Genomic DNA, 25,074 nt, shown 5'->3' on the forward strand with positions numbered 1-25,074 from the left:
GTGAACTGATGCATTTTGGCTTTTACTTTGGATGAAATGTAAAGCCAGCGGAGAGTCTGGAAGTTTTATCTCCAGATAAAAGAAATAAGTGGCTATTCCACCTCTCTGGAAGAACTGCAACTTAGGTGCTCACGGAGGTAAAAAAAATAAAAAGAGGTAGGCGTTGATTTGGGGCCACTACCCAGAGATTCGAGGGAGCAGAAATGAAGGACACGACAAATGAAGATTATTCCAAAAGGAAGTAAACTGTTTACACCGAAATACAACTTAACACAAACATACGCAGAGAAATACGCCAAAGAATACCCGATGCTCCGTTCAAACACTTTTCACCGAAAAGGAAGCAATCTTTGCTGAAGCAAACAGAACACTAAACCTACTCGAATGCTAGCGCCTTCTTCCGGAACCGAGTCTGCCCCGAGCGTGACTACGCCCCTGGCCACGCCCTACCTGCCGCTCGTCGGCCCGGGTTGGCCAAGGCGGGGGCGGTGGCGGTGGTGCCCGGAAGTGCTGCTGACGTGTCCCGGCCGCGCTCGGAATTGTGGGCGCCTCGACTAATGGCGTTGCGGTTCTGTGGGGTTTGGGAAGCTAGCACTGAAGCTTCTGGCCGTGTTGGCTTGTGACAACCAGTGTGGCTGGGCCCCGCGGCGGCGGGAGGGACCTGCCCACATAGTGGGCTCCTCGGCCGGAGCCGGCGGGGCCTAGCGGTGCGGGGCGACTGCGGGGGCGCCGCGGAGAGGAAAGAGGGGATTTGCTAGGAGACTGCGGGGGCGCTCGGTCTCGCTCCGAGTTGGCATACTAGGCCCAGCGGAGTCTCCGTGGAGCCCTGGAGACGGGCTACGGAGGTGCCTGGAGGAGCTGCCTGACGCCCCAAGGACCTGACAGTGCCGGAGTTTGCACCGCTCTGAAATTGTCTCGGTGCTTGGTGGACCATGTCCGGCACCAACAGCCCCGAGGCGGTGAAGAAGCTGTTGGAGAATATGCAGAGCGACTTAAGGGCCTTGTCCCTGGAGTGCAAGAAGAAATTTCCACCTGTCAAGGAGGTAAGCTTCGGGAGACGTCGGGAGAAGGCACGGTGAGCTTGCCGGTTCCTGTTAGACCCAGTCTTTCACAGCCATCCTCCAGCTCTATCTAATTTTCATTTGGCCTTCACCTGTCTGGGTTTGCGAGTCCGTGGGTTGTTCCACAAACGCTCTTTATAGTTCTCTTTGGAGAGGTATGAGGCACTTTGATTTTTCTCTCTTCTCCTGTTCTCCGGAGTTAGGAATGAAGTTCACTGGGTGAGCCGATTCAGCCCTTTCTGGCCTCGCCTTTTCTGGCCTTTTTCAAACTCAGAAAAGCCAAGCCAGAATTGAAAATTTTATGTTTGTTGCTTCTAAAGCTAATATTCATTGTAGGGTGAAATCTATGCCCCTCACCTTTATATATATTATATAGTTGAGTATATAATATTAGTCAATTGGAAGTAGCTTTCCTTGTGATGTTGTCATGCAGCTTAACTCTGTATCAGTTCATGAAGTATTAATAAATTATCCAGACACCTAACTTACAACATGTATTGATAAACCAGAGTAAGCATATTAAACCTTGTTATGAGCAGTTCTGTAGTGGGAAGTTTGTGCTGGGAATACAACTTAACCTCTTTGAGCTTCAATTTTATTCAGATGTAAAATAGGATTAAAGGGTAGATTTATTAGATTATGATGGGAAAGATGTCAGAGCAAAAGGATATTATTAAAGAGGCTCAATTTATTAATGTATACAAAGTAAATTCTCCAAGTATATCCGAAATTGAAATTTTTAACATTAAGTCCTTATTGGCTCCTTCTTCTAAGGTGCCATTTAATTTTTCTTAAACTTTAAAAAAATGCTGTTCAACATCTTTCCTCATTTCTGAAATAAAATAGTTGTGACATTTTTTTCAAAGCAATTATTTTTATTTCTATTTAATGTGATCCAGTACACTTGCAATTTCATTTACTAATTGCCCTAAACGTTCACAAAGGAATTTTGTAATAGTTTCAGAATTACTTTAGTGTTTTGCCTTTATTATTATAAAGATCCTGAAGTTAGAACTTAACCAAAAATGTTTGGATTTTAGGCTTCCAAGGAACGGTAACTTTTCTGTAAGTGCTTTGGGCTCATCAGTCTTTAACAAACACCATCTAGTATTTCTTTAATAAAGTAAACAAATAGTACTCAGTGATGGAAACCAGATGTACCACTTTTGGAAAGATGACCATTATGATATGTTTTATTTCAGATATTCAGTGGTGTATTTTGATACCACTTTTCATTTTTTCTGCATCATCTTCTGTTGAAAGTAATAACAAGTAATTTTAAAAATTAGGCTTTTCCAATGATAAGAGAAATGCTCTTATTTAGAAAATGTCAAATCCTACTTTATGATTTTACCAGTAACTTATAGAACTGACTCTTCTTATAATTAAAAACTGTGATATATTGTAGGCCTCTAGTTTGGGAACTTAGTTGCCGTTTATTACATTATTTCTATTGGAAAAGCATTCAGAGTTCCAAACAGGTAATTTACCAAGTTCTAGAACTCAGTTCCTTTCTAACTATTAATAAAGCTCATTAGCTTTTTTACTTGTACATTGGCTAACGAGATATTTAGTAATTGCACCTAGTGTTTGAGGTAATAGCAAAAGGAAATGTGATGATCTCTGATACATAATTTTGTATAGAGTACACGCTCTGTAAGAATTTATTGAATGAAAGAACTTTGACCCCTTAACCAGTGGCATTTCTAATATGCCTAAGTACCTACTTTAGGAATTGAAAAATGATTTTGACTATGTCACAAGTTTAAAACCAGAATGATGTAATTAGCTTAATAGTGATGGCTTTTTTAGGAGGGAGCCTTAACTTTCAAGATACTGTATGAGTTTGGTTGAATTAAATTTTTCCTGAAATTTAATAGCAATGCCAACTTCTGGCTTTTATTCTTTAAGAGACTGATAAGTTCTTAGTTTTATTTGTTTTTATTGGGTGGTGGTGGTGGTGCTTGATAGACTGTAAGGCAAAGCCTTTCTTTCTTTAAGAGGCATTTCCATCTGCATACTAGTTTTCTAGTTTATACTTTCCCAGTATCTTCACATGTATTACCTGAAAATACTTGTTATGACTACTTATTGGGCTGCTCAAGAACTTACTACACTACACTGCTAATTGCATATGTGCTTTGGAGGAGATATCTCCTTCTCCAATACTGTTTAAACAAGGTAGCATGAAGTGATGCATTCTATATTTAGTCTTTAAGTTTTTAGTGATTTCTATTTTTTTTGGCCACAGTGCTTGGCTATATATATTTTTAAATTAATGATAAGCTGGATTTTTAAAAAGATTTCAAATCTGATGGAAAAACAAAAGAAAGGGGGTATTGATAAAGGATAGTGCCTTATTTACTGGTATTACTTATCTTTGGATTTTCTACATAGTTTTATCGTAATGGTTTTCAGTTATAAATTTATCCTTTGCATATTAAATAGTTTTTATTCTGTAATTTTATAAAAAGTGGTGTAGTTAAATAATAACAGTAATACATTCCTTCCCCCTTTTTTCCCCTGCTTATTTTCCTTAGTCCTTAAATATAAATCTTCATACTTCAGCAGTGTAACTCTCTTTTTTTGCACAAATATACTAGCTAATGTGTTTTGGACTACTTGTATGGAAATTTTTTGTCTTAAAAATCACCTTAAAGCTTTGTAAAATCACTTCTATGTGATTGATATTCAGTGACCTTCAGAAGCAGTAACCTCTAAAACTTTATGTTTATATTTAATGAATAAAAACATTTTGGTCATTTCCTATTTTCAGGGACCACTCTGTGGAAACAGATGAGGGGGATCTAATGAATATGGAACCTTGGTCAAAGTTTGTAAATATTGAGCTAACCCTTTTTTCTTTTTGTTTTTAAAAGATTTTATTTATTTTAGAGAGCGTGGAAGTGAGGGACAAAGAGAGGGAGAGAAACGTTGATCTATTGCCTCTCGTGTGCCACCAACTGACGATGCCCAACCCACTGAGCCATACACCAGTCAGGGCCTGAGCTGAATCTTTATAGGATGAGTAGAAGGTAGCCAACAGAGGAAGGTGGTGGTTATGGTGGGGTCATTCTTGGCAGAGAAAACGGCACATGTTTCTCTTCCATGTAAAATAAATTTGATGCTGAAGGTGATAGGAGCCATTAAAGCTTTTTAAGAGGGGTCATATGATCAAATTCATATTTAGTAACATGACTGTAACAGCAGTAGCAGGAAGAATTAGAGGGGATTGAAAATGAGGCAGAGAGAACAGATTTTAAAAAGTGATAATTGCCTGCATTGAAGTAATAGTAGAGATAGACAGGAAGTTGATTGTATTGTGGTAGATATGGATGAAAGAGAGAGAGTATGGATTAAAAAGAGATTTACCAGTTTCTGGGACATAGTGACTTTTTGCATATGTAGAGAGAGAAATCTATGATACCTCTCCGGTTTCTGGCTTGGGAAACTGAGTTGGATCATGAAGAGAAAGAATACAGGAGGCAGTATTTTGGGGGAAAATGAGTAGTCACGAATATATTAAGCTTAAGATTTATGTGTGACATCTAAGTGGAACACACCAGTAGGTATTTGAAAATGATGTTTTGGTACTTAAGAGGGAGGTCTATACTTTCTGATTTAGGAATATCGGTTTATACATGAAAGGAGAAATGATAGGAGCAGATGAGGTGGGCCAGGAAGAGTGTATAAGTGAGAAATGGGCTAACGGACCTTTGGAAAACAAAAGCATTAAAGAGAGAGAGCTGGGCAGACTTTCTCAAGGACCCTGAGAAAGCTGGAGTTGTAGGAACATAAGTGTATGAACTGGCTTTCAGTCTGAGACAGGACACATTCTCTTCTGCCAGAGGAAGGGAAAAATAAAAATGGGCTGGAATGCGATAAATTTGTATAAGGGGCATAGTGGAGAGAGAGGAAGTTGTGGACAGTTTGACCTATGACCTCTGTTTTCTTGGTAGGAGAGAAACAGGCATATTGCTGTGATTAATTGGTAATGAAAGAAGTGATGGGTAGGAATTTTGAGAGGAACAGTGGATCACTTTGGAGAAGAAATTGGAACACTTCAAAGTCTTGGCAGGTAAAGTGGTTGAGTGATGATGGATCATAAAATGAAGATCGGAATTTCTAAAAAAGGAACTTGGATTGATTGGAAGAAGATGGAAGGGTTAAGGGACTAGCAGCATCAATTTAATCAAAGAGCAATGGAGCTGGGGAGAGAGCTAGAAGGATAGGGGTTGGGACAATAGTGGGAATATTGGGTTTTAGAGTACCAAGTACAGAGTAGTACTTACTGCACTAAGAGGATGATGGAGTCCAGGGAGTTCTTGTTGCCAGCAAGAGAGGAGTGTTTGGGACACAGATTTTGTCAGATGTCCTTTTTGAAGAGACCTGTTATTAATTAGTAAAAATATAATACTCTCCTAAGTGTAAGGCATGGCAGGAAATACAGAAATAAATGAGAAACTGCCCTTATCTTCTTCATGAAGATAACTCAAGGTTGAGTAAAACCTTGTATTCCCACTAAGCTAGCGACTTTGCAACCATTGACTGCATTGCAACATGCCACTTCAATTTCACATGTGAGGAAAGTATAATTTAGAAAGGTTCAGTAATTTGCATAAGGTAGTAAGTAAAGCTAGAAAGTGGAAGAACTGGAATGTGAATTCATGTGCATCCATCCATCTCTAACTCCTCTCCTTATTTCCATTATTTTATGTTACACATACCTTTAAAACATGCTTAACTTGTTTTTATCATTGTTCCCATTTATAGGGCTTGCTTCATTATTTGAAGACAAAGAGTCATTCTTTCCATCTTGGAATTCTTCCATTTTGGCTTTTGTAACTCTACTTCCCTTTTTCTTCCCTCAGTATTCCTTCTCCTTTTCTTTACCTGTAAGTGTATCCCAAGTTCTGTCTTCAGACCTCTCCTTTCTCCATGCTCTTCCCCTTTGTGCTATCATCTACCCGTATTGCTTCTGGCCTTGTGACAATGCCGTTGACTCCTAAATCCACTTCACTAACTCTGTTGTCTTTACTGAGCTTAAACCTGTATTTCCAATATCTCTTACGTACTTCAGATAGAACTTCTTGTAATTATTTTCTTAAAACTTGTCCTTTCCTCCCATTTTACTTGTTCTGTTAATAGTATTTATCACTGTTGCTTACCTTAGTCATATTTGGCTATCTTCTCTCCCTCAGCTCCCCTTTATTAATTGTCAACTGTCCCTTTCAGCTCTGTAATTTCTAACATACCTCTCCTTTTTTTCTATTTTGTCAGCTATCATTATAGTTCCAGGTTTCAATATTATGCCTGGCCTTTGATATGCATTAATGGCACAAAAGACAAACCATTCTAAATGCTTAATATATTTATACAGCTAACAAAGCCCTCAATGGTTACTCTATACTTACAGAACTCCTTCATGTAGCATTTAAGATCCTCTTGATCTTCCCAACCTTCCTTTCTAACTTCATCACTGTCCAACTGCATTGCCTGCTATTTATTCTCCAAATATGCCCTACTGCTCCCCTCTTCCATGCTATGGTTTCTGAGGTCTCTTTTGCTGGCCTGGAATCACTTGCTCACATCTTTTTAAAATGACAATCCTACCTTTTCTTTCTTTAACCCCTCTTTAAGTATTTGCTCATCCGTTTGTTGCATGAATGAACCAACTTTATAGATAATTTTCTAATTTCTTCCTCATTCCCATATCCATTTGTTCATGAAATAATTTTTGAATACCTGTTGTGTGCCATGCTAAGTTGCTGGAGCAGAAACAATTACAGCTCCTGCCCAGAACTTTCAAGCTAGTAAGTTTTTCTCCACTTTCTTAACTTTCATTTAAGCTTATTTTATAAGTTAATTCCTTATAAGTCTTATACTTTACATTCTGATATAGCTATTTTAGTATTTTTTTTCTCTTCTAAAAAGCTCCATAAGGGTTAGTTTTGCATCTTGTTTATCCTGCTGTTCACTATAGTACAACACATTTGTATACCTAGGAGGTGCTGAATAGATACTTATCAAAGACTAAGTTTTTTAAAAAAGGGAAAGAAAAAGTTACTATGTATATATAGGCATACCGTGTGTGTGTGTGTGTGTGTGTGTGTGTGTGTGTGTACTTTTTATCTTTGTACATGTAATCTGGATCTCAGTCTTCCCCCACCCTGCCCCAGCCATTAGGTAAATATTTTTCAAGGCTTTGGGATTATAAACTAATTGCATTTTACAGTAAAAAATCTTATTGGTTTCAATGTAGTAATTGTTTTATGAGTATATTGTCCTCTAGGGAGTGTTCTAGCTCTATTACGTATTCCCAAGTGCAAGCTTTAGGTCTTTTGATTTTACCTGCCATCTAAAATCATAAATCTTTAGGCAGGATTATACCTCCCTGGTGTCACATGAGTACATTTTTCTATCCAAATTGTTATTAAATTGAAATTTACATTTTTTTCTTTAGCTCTTTTTTCATTCTATGTCCTCTGAATAATTAATTTAGTCCTTTGGTAAATATGTTCTAATTTTGAGGCTCTGGTCTCCTAGATGTGGAAAAATATATGTATTTAAAAAAAAACAACATGGGAGCTTTGGTAAAGAAAAGCAACATTTAATTTTTATATATGCATAAATTGGTACATAGTCTAGTAGTGGGCATTTGTTAATTTCCTGCCATCCTTCATTTCCTCTTGCTTCCTTCAATGGTAGGCTATACTCTTCCTTCATTTTCAGCTCTTTGGATTTAACTGCATTAATCTCATTTCTTGCTCCAGGGTACCTTGATTAGTTTGATCTAATTTAAACCCTTCATTTTTGTACTTTATTTCTCACCTTCATTTCTGCCCAAGTCACATATAGCCAGTGAGTGCTCCTGGGAAAGGAAAGTTTCTTTTTCTTTCCTCAAGAACTATTGCAAGAGATGCTTTCTCTCCTTTTAGATAGTGTCATATAAAATTGTGGGGTGTAGAACAGCTATAGCTATTTTTATTGCCAAGATTGGAAGCAGCCTGAGTATGAACCTACCTATGGAACAGCAGAGAACCAGGAGAATGTCAGAGAAGTGAAACTGCAGATCTGATGGCATTAGGAATTTCTGGATCAAATTTCCCCTGGATTTTTCAATTAGTGTTCAGTAAAGTCTCTCCCTCTATTTAGAAATTTTTCTTTATTTCAGTGGTTCTCAACCTGTGGGTTGAGACCCCTTTGGGGGCTGAACAACCCTTTCACAGTGGTCACCTAAGACCATTGGAAAACACATATATAATTACATATTGTTTTTGTGATTAATCACTATGCTTTAATTATGTTCAATTTGTAAGAATGAAAATATATACTGCATATCAGATATTTACATTACGATTCATAACAGTAGCAAAATTACAGTTATGAAGTAGCAACAAAAATAATTTTATGGTTGGGGGTCACCACAACATGAGGAACTGTATTAAAGGGTCGCAGCATTAGGAAGGTTGAGAACCACTGCTTTATTTGTTTAGAAACATTTATTATGTAGCAACTGTATGTTAGGCACTGTGACAGGCATTAGTAATAGGAAGGGATGAATAACCTATGTTTTTTATCTTCATGGGGCTTGCAGCTAGAATGGAGAAGGAGGTATATGAATGGGATAAAATGTTACAGGTACATACCATGGAGAACCCACAAGATGGAAAGCCTTCTCAGTAGTAGCTATAGAATAAAGTGGTGGAAGAAATGGTTTCTGTCACTGCTATGGTTCTATAAGAGTACCAACATCTGAAGAAGCTGCACTATAACTATAGCTATCTTCTTGTTTTTAGCACCGGTTTAATTTCAGCAAAACATTATTTTCCACATTAAATTAGTGTTCATTTGGGTTTGTATTTAATTTGTACATTTGTTGGCTTAGTAACTTAAGAGCTACTGAAATAGGAGTTTATTTTAAATTTTATTTATGTCAGTGACTGGGGTAGGTCCATGAGTTTTGTTAATTTTGAAAAGATGTCCTTACGCTATTTAATTTTGAGAAACACTAGTAGGGGTGACTGCTAGGAACCATTGGATTGAGACAGTGGATGGGTGGAAGACAAGATTGTAAATAGAGAAATCTCTTAGTTTAAGTGGTAATGATAAAAGAAGCTTGAAGAGATAGAAGTGGGATTTGAGAAGAAAAAGAATACAAGGTATGTTCAGTACATGGCCTTTGTGGCTGATTAGATTTGTGGGAAGACAGAGAAACCCCAGATTTCTGGTCAGTGACATCTGGATTGGTATTGCTGCTCCTCGGAGAAATAGAGATTATGGGAGAAAAAACAGTGTGGGGCTGAGGTGGAAGTTGGGGTGTGTGTGTGTGTGTGTGTGTGTTTGTAAGAGAGATGATGGCATCTGTCTGAGTATTTTGAATTTAAGGTGTCTTTCAAACATCTAGGATAAAAGGTTCTATAGTTTAGTAGATTGGTAAGGAATAGGAATATAATTTAGGGGTCTTCATAATTTAGAACGTTCAAACCATGGGATTGTGAGATTGTCCTGGAAGATTTTATTGGGTGGGAAGTGAAGTCAGGGATATTCTAGATGATCTTAGAAGAGGAATCAGCATTCTCCTCTCATTACTTTTCTGTGCCACTAACCTCTATATTCAAAACCCCTGGTGGGTGTGTCTATTTTAGTAAGCAAGGGTTATTGAGAAAGAGAAAAAATAATTGTTGAGAGATTAATTTTAAGAGTAACAAATATTAAGTGCTACATTATATTTAAGACTTTTGGCTCTCTTTCCCAACCCACAGATTGCCTTCAGGAATAGAGATATTAAACTACTCACCTTAACCTACCCTATTCAAATCTGCAGAATCTGGCACTTTTTTTTCCCCATGAGGGTCAATTCAGAAAAAATAATTATTTTTACAACTACGTAATTTCCCTATGGGTATACAAAGTATCTGATCAGAGTAGCGGATATTTTTAAAGCGAGAAGTTAAAGATTCCTTTTCACACGCATAATTCTTGACAAATACAAGAAAATCTGAGTCTGAATACTTCCATTTATACAGTTTACTCCTTTTAAAAAAAAATTGATTTTAGAAAGAGAGAGAAGGAGGGAGGAAAGGAGAAATGGGGGGGAGGGAGAGAGATAATTGATTTGTTATTCAACTTACTTATGCATTCATTTGTTGTTTCTTGTATGTGCCCTGACTGGGGATTAAACCTGCAACCTTGGCCTATCGGGAGGATGCTCTAACCAACTGAGCTACCTGGCCAGGGCCTTATAGAGGCTACTCTTGAAAATATGGGCTAGGCCTAGGTACGAAGTAAGACTGCCTTGGTTAGAGAGACCCTGACATATAGATGTTGTCAATAAACATTGCTAGTGAAACTTTTCAGTAAAACGGGTGCCTATGAGAGTAAGTTGTTACAGTTTCAAATTTGTCAATCAGAATATGGATATAAAAAATGAGCTATATATAAGTCTATATCTAAGGCTACAAGCAGTCCTTTGGATAGTTCTTGAGTTTAGGAATGAAAATACCAGTTATATATTTTTTAGAACACTACTGTGGAACTACTTTTAAAACACTCCATTATCCTCTTCCTTATCATGTTTATCTGTAAAAATATTTGTTAAACATATTGTATACTGATTTATACTTATTTATGACACATACATGAGTCTACTCTTATTTATCTTAGGAAATCAAAATAGTGTCTGGCACTCCTCCCCAGTCCAGACACCCCCACCCTGGTGAGTACTCAAGGCTCTGCCACATACAACTTAACAGGTACGCTAAGACAGGGAGTCAAAGCAGCTCTTCCTAGTACACAGAAACAAACACAGGGAGGCTGCCATATTGAGGAGACAAAAAAATATGGCCCAAATGAAGGAACAAATCAGAACCCCAGAAAAAGCTAAGCAGAGCGGAGGTAGCCAACCTATCAGATGTAGAGTTCAAAACACTGGTGATCAGAATGTTCAGAGATCTCATTGAATACGCAAAAGCATAAGGGAAGAAATGAAGCCTACACTAAGTGAAATAAAGAAAAATCCATAAGAAACCACCAGTGAAGGGAAGGAAGGTAGGATTCAAATCAACGGTTTGGAACATAAGGAAAAAATAAACAGCCAACCAGAACAAAATGAAGAAATAAGAATTCAAAAAAATGAGGAAAATATAAGAAGACTGTGGGACATCTTCGAAAGTGTCAACATCCAAATCATATGGGTGCCAGAAGAAGAGCAAGAAATTGAAAACTTATTTGAAAAAATAATTTGGGAAAGGAAATAAACATACAAGTCCAGGAAGCACAGAAAGTTTCAAACAAGTTGGACCCAAAGAAGACCACACTAAGACATATCATAATAAAAATGCCAAAGGTTAAAGATAAAGAGAGAATCTTAAAAGCAGCAAGAGAAAAGCAGAGAGTTAGCTGCAGAGGAGTTCCCATAAGACTATCAGCTGACTTCTCAAAAGAAACTTTGCAGGCCAGAAGGGACTGGCAAGAAGTATTCAAAGTGGTGAAAAGCAAGGACCTACAACCAAGATTACTCTATCCAGCAAAACTATCATTTAGAATGGAAGGGCAGATAAAGTGCTTCCCAGACAAGGTAAAGCTAAAGGAGTTCATCATCACTAAGCCATTATTACATGAAATGTTAAAGGGACACATTTAAGAATATCAAAACTATGGACATTAAAATGACAACAAACTCATAACTGTTAACAAATGAATCTAAAAAGAAACAAAAACAAACTAAGCAGACAACTAGAACAAGAACAGAACCATAGATATGGAGATCATATGGAGGGTTGTCAGTGGAGAGGGGGAAGAAAGAGAATAAGGGAAAAGGTTCAGGGATTAAGAAGCCCAATTGGTAGGTAAAAAATAGGAGGATGTTAAGAATAGTATAGGAAATGGAGAAGCCAAAGAGCTTACATGCATGACCCATGGACATGAACTAAGGGGGGGATTGCTGGAGGGAAGCTGGGTACATAGTAGAGGTGGGCAAAGGGGAAAAAATTGGGATAACTGTAATAGCACAATCAATAAAATATAGTTTAAGAACAGTGTCTGGCAAATTTGACATCCTTTACTGACCTCTAGCATGCTATGGGACTGATTTTTGGACACTGTTAGTATTTAGAATGGTCATAGTGACTAGAATTCAGAAAGTCAGTATAAATTACATTGGCATTTATGATGGTTCAGTTTGATCAAGCTCTTTTGACTGATGAAGCAGAATGAAATATTTAATTTGAGCATATATGGGTTATATAGGGCCATGGTGAGAAGGGGGAGAGGTTGAACATTTGAAAATGGTGATAGAAGAAGTCTCAGTGACTACAGATTAATTTCAACTCACCCAGTAAGAAATTTGCCCAAGAGAGTTGGAGATGGGGTGTTTGAGTATAACAAAGTATACATCATAATGTCAGTGTTTTTTAATTTTTATAGTAGTAAATTTGCTGTTTCGTATATCTTGAAAATATATCCAGAATCTGACCACTTTTTACTATCTCACTCACTCTTACCTCTGACCTCTCCGTTATCATCTTTGCTTATATTATTGTAATACCCTCCTAAATATTGCTGCCTGTTGAAATCACCTGAAGATTTTAAAAATTCTTATGCCTGGCTTTTACTGGTAGATATTCTGATAATTGGAATGGGTTGTAACCTGGGCATCAGGATATTTTTGTTAAGCTTCTGGTGTTCTAATACAGAATGTCCCAAATAATCAGAAAAGTCAATACTCTTTCGCTGAAGTAGTCTCTTTATTTTATTTTTATTTATTTTAAATAGTCCCTTTAGTTTTACAATATTTTTCTGGTAGTAGCCAGAAAAATATTAATATTAATTTGGGAAATTTCCACGTAAAATTATTAAATCCTAGGGGTATCCCTTTGTCTTCTTAGTTGTGAGCAATGAATGCTGACTCTGGCTGATTTAAGCAGAAATGAAATTGAGTGGCTCATAGCATTCGTAAAAGGCTGGATGTAGCCACCCTTAGAAAAAGTACAGGAACAAAAGGAGGCTGAACAGCTGGAACCACAGCATAACATGCCAGTGAAACCGTTACTGCGTGTCTGCTGAACAGTGACTAGATGCCTCAGATTGCCCTACTGGTTGTGCTGGCTACTTCACGACACCACTGGTTCTGCTGTCATCACTGCTCTTGGAAAGTACATGTTGCCTCCACTGTAGCCACTGTCAGAAGGAATTTATTCATTCCCTGCTTTTCTCTGCCACTAGTCACCATATGGTAGATGTATGTATTAGAAAAGCGTAAGCTGCCAGGGCATGTGGGAAAGCAAGTACATTATCTGATATTTTCAGTTTTTAATCGTGCAAGATAGACTCTGTCTTGCATCAGAATTCATGAAGTTGGGGATTCTCCAAACACAGGCAAGGGCTTTGCATGGTTGGAATCCCCCCAAAATGACAAAAGGTCTACTACACTTAGTATAGCCAACAATATGTTATTTATTTTATGTATTAATTTACTGGTCCTTAAACTAAGAACCCATAGGATGCTGGTGTTCTTCCACAATTATTTTTAAACATTTAGATCATGCTACCACTTGTCCCTTAGCAAGTGGTAAGAGGTAACAAAATAAATGAGCAACTAGCAAGAAAATTAATAGGGAAACTTGGACATATAACTTATAAGTATATATGTATTACTTTTGGAGGTGTGGAGACCAGTATAAGTAGAAAATAGTCATTTTTCTTGATGGTTAAAATGTAAGCAGGGAAAGAAGGGGAATGGTCTAGTCAAAGAACAGGTATAAATGACCCATGGACATAGATAACAGGGTGGGGTTTGACTGTGGGAATGGGAGTGGAGTGGGCAGGGCAGGGGAGAGCAACCAGGAAAAATTGGGACAACTGTAATAGAACAACAATAAAAAATAAATAAAAATAACAATAATAAAAATATTCTTAGTTTCTCTGTTGTAAGTCATATATTAATATTATGATAACATTGTCCAGTAGAAAAATAATGTGGGCTGTAAGTATAATCCATATATATAATTTTAAATTGCATTTAAAAAGTAAACATTTAATTTTAATTACATATTATTTAACCCAGTATGTTCATAATATTGTCACTTCAACATTCAATATAAATATTTAAGGACTGGTTTGCATTTTTTTTTTAACATACTAAGTCTTCAAAAAATCTAGTTTGTATTTTAAACTTAAGCCCTGACTTGTGTGGCTCAGTGGATTAGACATCGTCCCACAAACTGAAAGGTCACTGGTTCGATTCCTGGTCAGGGCACATGCCTCAGTTGTGGGCCATGTCCCCGTTTGAGGGTGTGCAAGAGGCAACTGATCGATGTTTCTTTCACACATCAATATGTCTCCCCCTCTCTTTCTCCCTTCCCCTCTCTCTAAAAATAAGTAAATAAAATCTTAACACAGTTCATTTTAGACTGGCCACATATTAAGTGCTTAATAGCTACATGTAGCCAATGGCTATTACATTGGACATTACAATTCTGTGGCATTTTATAAAATGCTACATGATTTCCGAGTACTGCTAGCTAAAACATTCTTATGATGAATGTTTATACACCTTATTAAACCTGGGTGTTTAAAAGAAATGTAACCTAAAAGTAATAGCAAGTGCTTGGTTATCCATTCTCTTCTAATCCAAAACAGTATTACCTGATATTGCAGTGTTTTACCATTTTTATGATGGGGAGGGGAGTATGAAATGGGGAAGAGAAACCTAAATTTTTTCATTAGGCTTTGCTTTTATTTTTTATTTTCTGAACATTGAAATTTGTGAGGAATTGGGATATTCCAGATGTGCCTTAACATGGAGAAAAGCAACATGCTATACTGCAGAACTTGCATGTGAATAATTAAATTAATCATATTGTATTACATTATATATATATATATATCTCATTGCTAAGCTTTAGTATCCAAAGTTTTGAAAATGAAAAACATAATAGTGACTATGCTTGAGATTCTTCTATTATATGTGACTTCTTTTCCCTAGATAATTCATGTTGATAGTAAGTTTTGTTTTCTAATTATTTTTATTCTTACAGGCTGCTGAATCAGGAATAATAAAAGTTAAAACAATAGCTGCACGAAACACCGAAATTTTGGCAGGTAATTTTTTGCATTAAAAATACAACAATTAATGAAAATTTGATTAATAGAAGTAAAATCTTAAAATCTTTAAAAAAAAAAGAAAACAATTTTCTGTAGCTTAAAATTTCTAACTTATTAACTAACTGTGTTTCCCAAAGATGAATGCTATAAAATTCTCTGAAATCAAAAGTATGAAACTACTATCTCCTTAAAGACAGGATTTTTCTTATTCATCTTTTCATTTTCCTCCACCTTTTGTCAATCACATAAGACACACCTTACTCATACAGGACATTCAATTAATATTCATTGTATTGAACTGAATGGTAGATTGGTTCTCAGTCTGCTTTCTAAGATCTTTACCTTTAATATAAACAAGTCATAATGTAGTACTATAATAAATTTAGTGCTACTATATGAATTTTGAGTTCTGACATTAAGACAAAGAGAAAAAGGGGAATAGGGTAGAAAAAAGAAAACAAGTGTTTTCTTACATTCTCTTCATTGAACCTGATGTTCAAGAAGGAATTTAAGAGTTTCTCTTTGGCACCATTTTGATATAGTCTACTTCTTCCTTTTCTTTGGTGCGTCTCTGTTCCTGCCTCAATAATGAACATGGAAAAGAAGAAAACTGACATTTTTGAGAATTTGTTACATGTCAGGTATTTGTGTCACTCTTCTTATATAAGACAACTGTGTAGGGAAATATTTTTATTTTATAGTAGAACAAGTTGAGATGCGAAGAGGTTAAGTTATTTGCCTATGGTCACATACGTGGTCGAATCAGATTAAAATCCAGGGCTGTTCAGAGCCAAGTTCTTCCTGCTGCATTGTGCTCCCACGGTATCTTGAGGTTTTCGCACCAGCTACTCCCCTCACCCCTCAGTGTTTCTACTTAACCATTGCTTACTTCACTGATCCTTCAATTTGCTTTTCCAGTTCCAGTAGTGCTATTGATCTCAGCTAGTTATAGGAGAAAAGCAGTCCTATTAAGTTAATTTACACAAAGTCTAAATATTAGTAAAGAATCTCTTAAACTCTCACAAATCTCTTTACATTAAAAAAAGGATACCAATAAATCCCTACTTGGTGGAATTTCAGAGTGTTACAAATGAGTGTTACTTTTGGGGCAGTTTAAGAGTGGGAGGTGAGAGTGGATTTTACTTAGAATCTCCAGCTTTGCTGGAAATTTGCTTTTATGGTTCATTTTCCTAAGTTACACCTGTTTCTCACAGCCTCTTCTCTGATTTTGAACATTCTGTCAAAACACCAAATAGTTTTATAACATTATTCACAGCACTGAGTAATGGTCTGTGAGCATGTTAAGAAGGGGTATAGTGCAAGCGATGGGTAAAGACAAAGGCATGTATTGTTGGATTGGGAGGGTGGGTAAATGGATTTTGGGAGATGCATGTTGGGTGGATTAGTTACTGTGAGAAAATTAATGTTTCAAGATAAATTATTACCTGGATATTTTTAAGATGAGATATCAAAGGCCAATTATATTAGAATATCATTATAAATATTTACTTTTGCTACTGTCATTGCTGATATTATGGTAAGTCCTTAATTATTCTCCAATAATAAAAGTTTTCATTGGGTCTGTAATTGATGGAAGATATTTTAAAATGATTTCTCCAGAGGATCACTGTCTGTTATAGACTTGCATACCAAGTAAAATATCTAATTAGTTAATCTTAAGGATGAGTAAGAAAATTTTTGTCTCAGTGTGAGTTTAGTATATAGGTAGGCTATTAATTTCACTCTAATGCAATTAGCTTTATTCAAGTCAAGGTAGAACAAGTTTTTATGCACAATTAATTGTTCATGCTTTAGTATCAGTAGTATCCGGAGCCATCCATGTGCCTGAGGAGCTATTTTATCATTTAAACCTTTTCCTGGTATATTTTACCAAGTATTTATAACAATTGATACCTCAAATTTTGTACATTTTTTTTTTGAACACTGTCATCTTGAAAAATTAAAAGCTTTTAAGAACAAAGAGTGTTTAAATTTGTCAATATATAGTTTCTAAACTACTTAATTCAGAGTACAGTTAATACTGAGAAAAATTTTTTAGTTTGATATTTTTAAAAAATTTCCTATAGATTAATATTTTTGTGCTGCAATGGATATTAAAGATATACAGTTGAGGAGTCTTAGATGAGATGTTGAATTCTCAGATCTCTCTCCATATTCAGAAAACATAAAGGGTTGCTATAAAAAATCAGAACGCTTAATTAGGATCAGTCTGATTAATGATACTCAGCATAAATTTCTAGCCAATTTTAGTTTCCTTAGATTTATTTTCCAAGAGAAGGTTATTTACATTGCAGAATAAATCTTTGCTTTACATCTCCCCTTCTTTTAAGCATCCTCCTTTAATGTTTATTTTTCTTTGTTTTCACTGCTGTCATGAATGCTGACATAAGTGGGAATGCTATGCCAGGTAATGTCAGCATTGATTCAAATATACAGACCATTTTCTCAAAATTTTCTTTTTCTTTAAAGATAAAACTCTGTAAATGAGAGGTAGCAACATAAAGTTTTTCATTTATGAGGCCAAATGCCTTAATCTTAATATGTTGCAATATACTTGAAATTGAGCAGGATTGTGCTACACAAAAATTACATAAACAGAGACTCTGCTTTTTGAATAAATATTTGGAAACAAATCAGTGAAGTTGTGATATCTTCTAAATTGTATATTTAATGCCTCTACCAAACCGTAATGATTATATCTACCTGTGGCTACTTTCAGCTACTGTCAGAATACATATAGAATTGTTGCATAGATAATCATTATGTTTGATTAGTGTTCTTTTCTCACACGGTTTCACTTACTTTTTTATTTTTACCTGGGCTTATTACTAAAAGGCCTCTAAGTAATTTAAGTAAATATACTTTGGGTTTTTTCCCCAACATTAGAAGGTAATTTATCTGCTGATTTTTTTTAGTATATTCTATCTTATCAATACATATACTGTGATATTTCATAAACATTTATAGAACATATCATACAATGTATTCTTAGTAGGAAATAACTATGTAAGAATCACAGGGGAGATACAAAGATAGTTAATATAGTTCGCCTACCATCTATATGGAAATACAAAAATTATACTTGAACAGTATGTTTGAGCCATTCATGCTGTTTGGCTTGCTTACTTTTTGAAGTCCTATACCAGAAATTTTCCCTTCCAGATGACATATTTCCTGAGTCAGGATCAATATCTTATTCTTCTTTATATTGCTAGCAATTAGTATAGTACTTGTTTAGAAGTAATCCCTCATTAATGCTTGAGTCACTCCAAAAATGCAAATAAGTCTCATAGTGCTGCCTCTAGTATGTTTTTCTGCCTTTCTTTAATTTTATGTTATGATTAAGTACATGATTTTTGTCTTACTTAGTTCGTGTCAGCCAGATGACAGAGTAAGGAAAGAACCATAAACAGAGAATTCTAACACTATGTAGTATATGCCCATTGGAAGTATAGACAGGTTTGTCATGGGAATTTAGGGAAGGTACCTAATCTGTCCTGGGAATCTGAAGGTGAATCTTGAAGCTTGAAAAGGAGAGAGGCAAATAAGGTATAGTAGAGGAAAGTAAAAGAGATTACTTAAATACATGAGGTATAAAACAGCTTGGTCTATTGTGGTAAACTATTCAAGTATTGCCATTGTGTAACATCCTGAGCTTGGTCTGTTGGGACATATGATTCAAATATTGCCATTGTGTGACATCACAGAGTGACACATCCATATTGATATTTTTATATAAATTACTCTGACATCAATTCAGAAAATATGTTTCAGTGTACCATCACTAAGGTAGAAGTCTGTTGGTAGGCGATTCCTGTAATCTAGGCTAGAAAACACAAGGGCTATAAATAATGCCATGTTCACAATTTGACCTAATGAGCCAGAGTTTCTCTACAATATAGTGTGTTCTTATTTATTATTTTTTCCTTTTTAAATTTTTAATTTGTATCCTGCCTTTTATTATATCATAAATACTTTGATGCCGTATTTTCTGTTCTTTTTAAGTTGCTCTATATATTTCAGTAAGCAATTGTAGTTTTTTAAATCATTCCTTTGTTAGGCATGTTTCAGTATTTAAAATTTTTTAAAGATTAATTTCTAGAAATGAAATTATTTATTTAAAGAATATAAACATGTTCTTGGAATTTGTCACCACTCTGCTTTCTGAAAAGATAAAACTTTATGCTTTCACCAACAATATGTGAGTGTATTTTTATAACATGCTTGCCAGATGAGTATTTAAAAAATCTTTTTGGTAATTGGACAAATGATTTCTCATTTTAATCAGCATTTCTTTTTAATGTAGAACATTTTTCTCTAATATACTAAAATTTTTTAAAATTTTACACTTGTTTGAGTTTTTGTATCTTTCTTATCAAATTGAGCTGTTTATATAGCAAAAAATATTAAGTTCCCATCATGTATCATATTTTCTGCAAGTCACTTACCTTTTAATTTTTTATGTAGATCCTTTTTATTTTTACATAATCTATTTTCTTATTTGTTTCACTCCTCTTAGGAAGCCTATCTCCTACCACATAATTGATAGTCATTTTAAATTTTTTCTAGTTTTTCTATAGTTTGGTTTTTTAAAAATAATATATGGGATGACTTGAAGATCTAGACTTTCTTTTGCAAAATGACTGACTAATTGTACCTACATGATTTGTTGAATAAACCTTCCTTTTCCAGTAATGCACTTTTAATATGAGACTGCTCATACTTTTATTTGTCCTTCAATTCCTGAATTACTTAAAGCCTTTCAGACCTTTTTGAACCATTAAGTTGTTTTGTTTTTTTTTTTTAATGTTGGGAATATCAGTCTTTTCCCTAAGTAGATTTTAAGGGTTTTCACTATAGCAATTGTTTCCACATTACATTTTATTTCTTTCACAAGAATTGTAATTCTTTATTTAATTACCATTAAAATTTATTATAAAAAAATCTTATTAGCCCCTATAAATGTGATTTATAGTGGGGTATCCTAGTTTAATTCTTTTTTTCCAGGATAAAAACTGCAATTATGCAGTGAAACTCCTCAGAGCAAGGAAACCCCTAGGATATGGGGACCTGCTGGACCTCTTCCAGGTGTGTGCAAGTGCATCATTTAATCTCACAGTTATAAAATATGGAAATAAAATTTATCAAACACCTAGTGTTATTTTATTAAAGGAGTTATGCTTATTAAGGGACTTCAGTAGAAAAAAAACTTTTAACCTCCAAAAGCTATTTTTATATTTTAATGGAAATTTAAATAGAGAATTTCGATTAAAAAGAGTTGAGCTTTTCTTTTTTTCCTGGAATGTTAAAAACAATGTTTTAAACAAGATACATACCTTTATATTGCTATACAGCCTTTTCTCCCCTGTGATTTCTAGAGTCTAAACCCATAAGGTTTTTATATAAAACTACGTTTAAATATTCAATAATATGTCATTAAAATTATTGTATACAAAAGGAGAGAGCACTTATATAGAAGAGTAAAATTAATTTCTGCTTCTTAGAACAGCTATCACTTTTGAAAGAAGAAAAACGTAGTTTTTAAAATTTTTATGATGATTTTTATTTTAACTGCATTGTGATCTGGTTATGGAGGATTTGTTTTTCACACTATACTTCAAAAGGCAGAATAGATCAATAGATTTGCTTATCTTTTTGTTGATCATTTATTCTGTGTAACAGAAACTTCCCTTTTGGTCATTGTATTCTCATAAACTGGGAGGAAAAAAGTGGGAAGGAGATTAGAGATTGCTGTGTGATCCTTGAATTACATTAAAATACAGGTTTTAAAAATCATTTTTATTACTATCTTAAGTTTATCTCAGCTTGATAGACCTGGATAACTGTGGCTGACATGTATATAACATTTCATTATAACTCACCTTATTTCACTCATTCGGAGATACATAGTTTTCACATTTTAATATTCCCCAAATTGATATGCATTATACAATTGATGGCATCTAAGAATCACTGTGGGCCAGGTAGTGTTGTAGTAGTTTTTGTCAGTGGATGTGTGAACTTGTTTATAGTTGTTCATATCAGCATACCTATTAACCGTATTGTTGATACCACATAAGTTTGCTATTTAAAATGTTATCTTTCTGTTAATGTCTTATGATAAGCAAAAATAGCACCAGCATTAAAACATGGGTGTTATTGGTTTAGAAGATCTTAGAGGCAGTTGTAACGTACTCTTTCATGAAATGAGGCATCTCTAATGCTCTTGATAGACTAGAGCAGTGGTCGGCAACGTTTTTGGCGCCAGGGACCAGTTTGTGGAAGACAATTTTTCCATGTAGAGGGGGTGGGGGTGGAGGGAGGAGGCGGAGCTCAGGCGGTAATGCCAGGGAAGTTTCACTCACTTGCCTTCGGCTCACCTCCTGTGCAGCCCCCTTCCCAACGGGCCATGGACCTGTTTTGGTCGGTGCCTAGAGGTTGGGGACCCCTGGCCTTTAAGGATGAAATTGAAAGGAAAATTGTAAGTGATTAGTAAGCTTTGTATCATAGTGTAATTGGCGCTGATCTTCTTTCTTGTGGTATTGGTATTATGGATGTGTCTTAAAATCATTGTCATTACCAGGATCCCTTTCCTTCATTTATCTGAAGACTTAATGCAGATATCTTTAGAGTGCACATCATTGTTTCTTTTTAGATACTTTTAACTCTGTGTTACTTTCATTTGTATCAAGTGCTGTTTACTTTAGAGAGTGGCAACAAAATGTTGTGGAGAAAATAGTGAACCAGGAGTTAGAAGACATATTTTCGAATTCTGACTGTATCACATACTTCTTTGTTGGTTAGGCCAAGTCATACCCTTATAAACACTATTTCATTATTGTGGCACTCAAATGAGAAACACATGTTAACATCATAAAAAGTGTAAACGGAACTTGTTACTATTGAAAACTTTTATTTACCTGAACAACGTTTAATGATCAAAAATGTTCAGCAGAGTTAGGGGTAGCCTCATAGTACAGTGATTTTGGCAAGATTGAATATAGCAGGATATTTAATGCTTTAGAGCTTTATTGTCATCTTTTAATATCTCATATAGTTTTGAAACATTCTTAAGGAAAATTTATGTCTCCTTATTTGAATCAAAACCTTTATGCACCAGAAAGCAATGAAATAAGGCAAGGAAGCCCTTTTGAGAACTGTTCTTTGGAAGTCATATTTGCCATCTTTTAGCTGTTCTGACTCACTAAGTTATGCTGGCATATGGAGGGACTTTACAGAGCATGGTGTAAGAAATTGTAGTCTTTATTTACCATACCATAAAGGGAGGCTTGGGAAAAGAAAGCTAGGGGTTTAATGATAAAATTAATGTTACCATTGGTTTTATACTTTTAAATGGTAATTCTGGATGACTTTCTCACAAGTTCTTTTGAAAAACTTGTTAAAACTCAGATTGGTTTGTCTTTATCAGAAGTCTTAACTTCAAAAAATAATTGAAAGCATATGCCAAATACGTAAGTTTAATGTGCTCTTGATTCAGAATTCCATATTATTTTTCAAATTCCCCAAGGACAACAGACTTGTCTTATTCATCTTTGTGTAGCCATTCAGTGTGTATTTATTTAATTTTATTTTATACATTTAATTATAGTCAAACTAAACAAAAGTGGTTTCGGCTGCCTGTGGCAGCAAAAACGAAATTCCAGAGACAGGTGCTGGTGCAAAATGAAAGAGGTTTATTCAGTTGCCAGCCAGGGAGAATGGTGGATTCCCATCTCAAAATCCACCTCATAGTCCTGTTCAAGTCCACAGTTCTTATAGGGGTAGGGAGGGAAAGGCTTTTTTTTCTCTATTCAACATCCTGCTAGCTTCAGGTATGCTCAGGCCCTATCCATTAATTTTTCTAGCCTTTGGTGTGCTCAGTGTAAGAACCTCCCCCTGCACTATCTTGGCCAATGCTATCTGTCTACAGTAACTATATAATTCAGTTCATGCATTTTTCTAACCTTTTAGATTTTTATTGCCACTTTAAAACTTCTGAAGAAATGGGCTTGGTAGAAGGAGTTAAATTTTAAGATTTGGAATTACAGCATGTGCATCCAATTAACTTAATGTTTCATTAATAAGAGGAGCAGTGTTACTGTTTTTAATGAGCTTATTTCTTAAAGAAGAAATTAGGGCTGTGTAAATTCAAGGCATGTAAAATATTATGGGGAACATTCAGAAGTGTGGTGGGATGATGTGTATACTATTTTAAATTACTTTTTCTGCTATATAATAGGAACTTTTATTCATGTTTTCCCTTCTGCAATGTCGAAGAAATAGTATGCTTCTCTGAGGCAGCATAGAACTTCTGAGAAGTTGACTTTAAAGAATATAGCAGAAGAAGAACCAAAGGATAGAGTGCCAGGAGAAAGGCATGGCCAAGTTGTAGTTAAGAGGTGTAGTTTAGATACGGAGTTTGTATCATCTATTTGAAATATTTGAACTCTTATATTTGATTTTTATTTTGGTATATTTTACATAAAGTGTTTTTTTAATTGTCATTACTGGTTGTAATAATATAAAAATGTATTGCTATTTATGAATTAGATTTAATAATTTTTTTATATGTGTTCTAAATAAAGCATTGAAGGAGAACAGCTCAGAGGTTGTTCAGCCTTTTCTAATGGGTTGTGGAACCAAAGAACCGAAGATCACTCAGCTATGTTTGGCCGCCATTCAGAGACTCATGTCACATGAAGTTGTGTCTGAGGTAATGTGAAGATTTTATCTGAACTATGCACCTAAGAATCTTATCTGGAGTGTTCATAAGGGGAGAATGAAATATACCTGATATTTAATGTAAAACAATTTTATGACTAGCAATATGCTTGAAGGATGTGGCTTAATTTTAAAGGATTAGCAAATTATTTCATTATTAAGCACTCATGAATAAAAAAATGAAATGCATTTTTTTCAAATCATTTAAAATATAAATAGTTACAGTTCAGTGATGTAGATGATAATTTTGGAAGCAAGCAGATTTTCAATATAATTGCAAAGAATGTAAGGCATAAATTTTTTTAAAGGTAGGAAGGAAAATCATGACTGTTTCCTAGATTATCTGCAGTGACATTTGCTGTTCATTAATTAAGTATATTGTTTGTATCTTATCTTATGATTGTAAAACAAGGGAAGACATTTCATCACTATGAATCTACATTCTGTTTTTAAATGTAGTGCTTTTAACCTTAACCTCATACTTTATAAGGTACTTGAATAGAAGTGGTAAATAAATTCTTTTACCTTTAGTATAGCATTCCAAGCAATGTCATATTTAATTGAGATAATAAATATGTTGTTAATTTAAGTTGCATTTTGCTTTTTCTATAACATATTATAGATAAAATAAAAATAAGCTGTAGCAGGTACATAGGTAATTTGCATATGTCCATATTCATGTCCAAATGAAATATTGTTGTAGACATGAGCTTTGATTTTAACTAGGTATTTCAGAATTGCATGCTGTTATTTGCAAATATTCAAATGGTATATTTTAAAGAAAGTCATTTTTTGAGAAGAAATTTATTTGGTTGTCTCAAATTAGTTGAGAGACATGTGTTTGGATCTGTATATCTAGAAACATGGGCTTTGTTACTGTGATCAAGAAATTATCTCCAGGTAAGGTAACATTTGTATACCTTTCCTAATTAGGGACTTAAGCACTTATATTTTATTTGTTAGCAATAATTAAAATAATTCTTTTACAGAGTGCAGCTGGAAATATAATTAACATGCTTTGGCAGCTAATGGAAAATAGTCTTGAAGAACTTAAGCTACTTCAAACAGTTCTTGTTCTTTTAACAACCAATACAGTAGTTCATGATGAGGCCCTCTCTAAGGTAGGAAACCTGTTTGACAAAATTCCTAAATGCTTTGAGACAGT

General features: G+C 35.0%; 1 protein-coding gene across 2 annotated transcripts in view; it reads left to right on the forward strand.

The window, feature by feature from the left end:
- The first annotated feature begins 540 nt into the window (after positions 1-540).
- Positions 541-25,074, forward strand: part of MON2 (MON2 regulator of endosome-to-Golgi trafficking) — a 129,272-nt gene continuing 104,738 nt past the window's right edge. For both annotated transcript variants that reach the window (XM_090273546.1, XM_090273547.1), the window contains exons 1-4: positions 541-1,043; positions 15,101-15,164; positions 23,774-23,901; positions 24,899-25,030. In XM_090273546.1, coding sequence (XP_090129672.1) covers positions 933-1,043; positions 15,101-15,164; positions 23,774-23,901; positions 24,899-25,030 — 435 coding nt within the window. In that variant the 5' untranslated portion in view covers positions 541-932. The remainder of the gene's footprint in view (positions 1,044-15,100; positions 15,165-23,773; positions 23,902-24,898; positions 25,031-25,074) is intronic.

Source organism: Furipterus horrens, unplaced genomic scaffold, assembly GCF_987537825.1.
Source record: "Furipterus horrens unplaced genomic scaffold, mFurHor1.1.pri manual_scaffold_4, whole genome shotgun sequence".
NCBI classification, from domain to species: Eukaryota; Metazoa; Chordata; class Mammalia; order Chiroptera; family Furipteridae; genus Furipterus; species Furipterus horrens.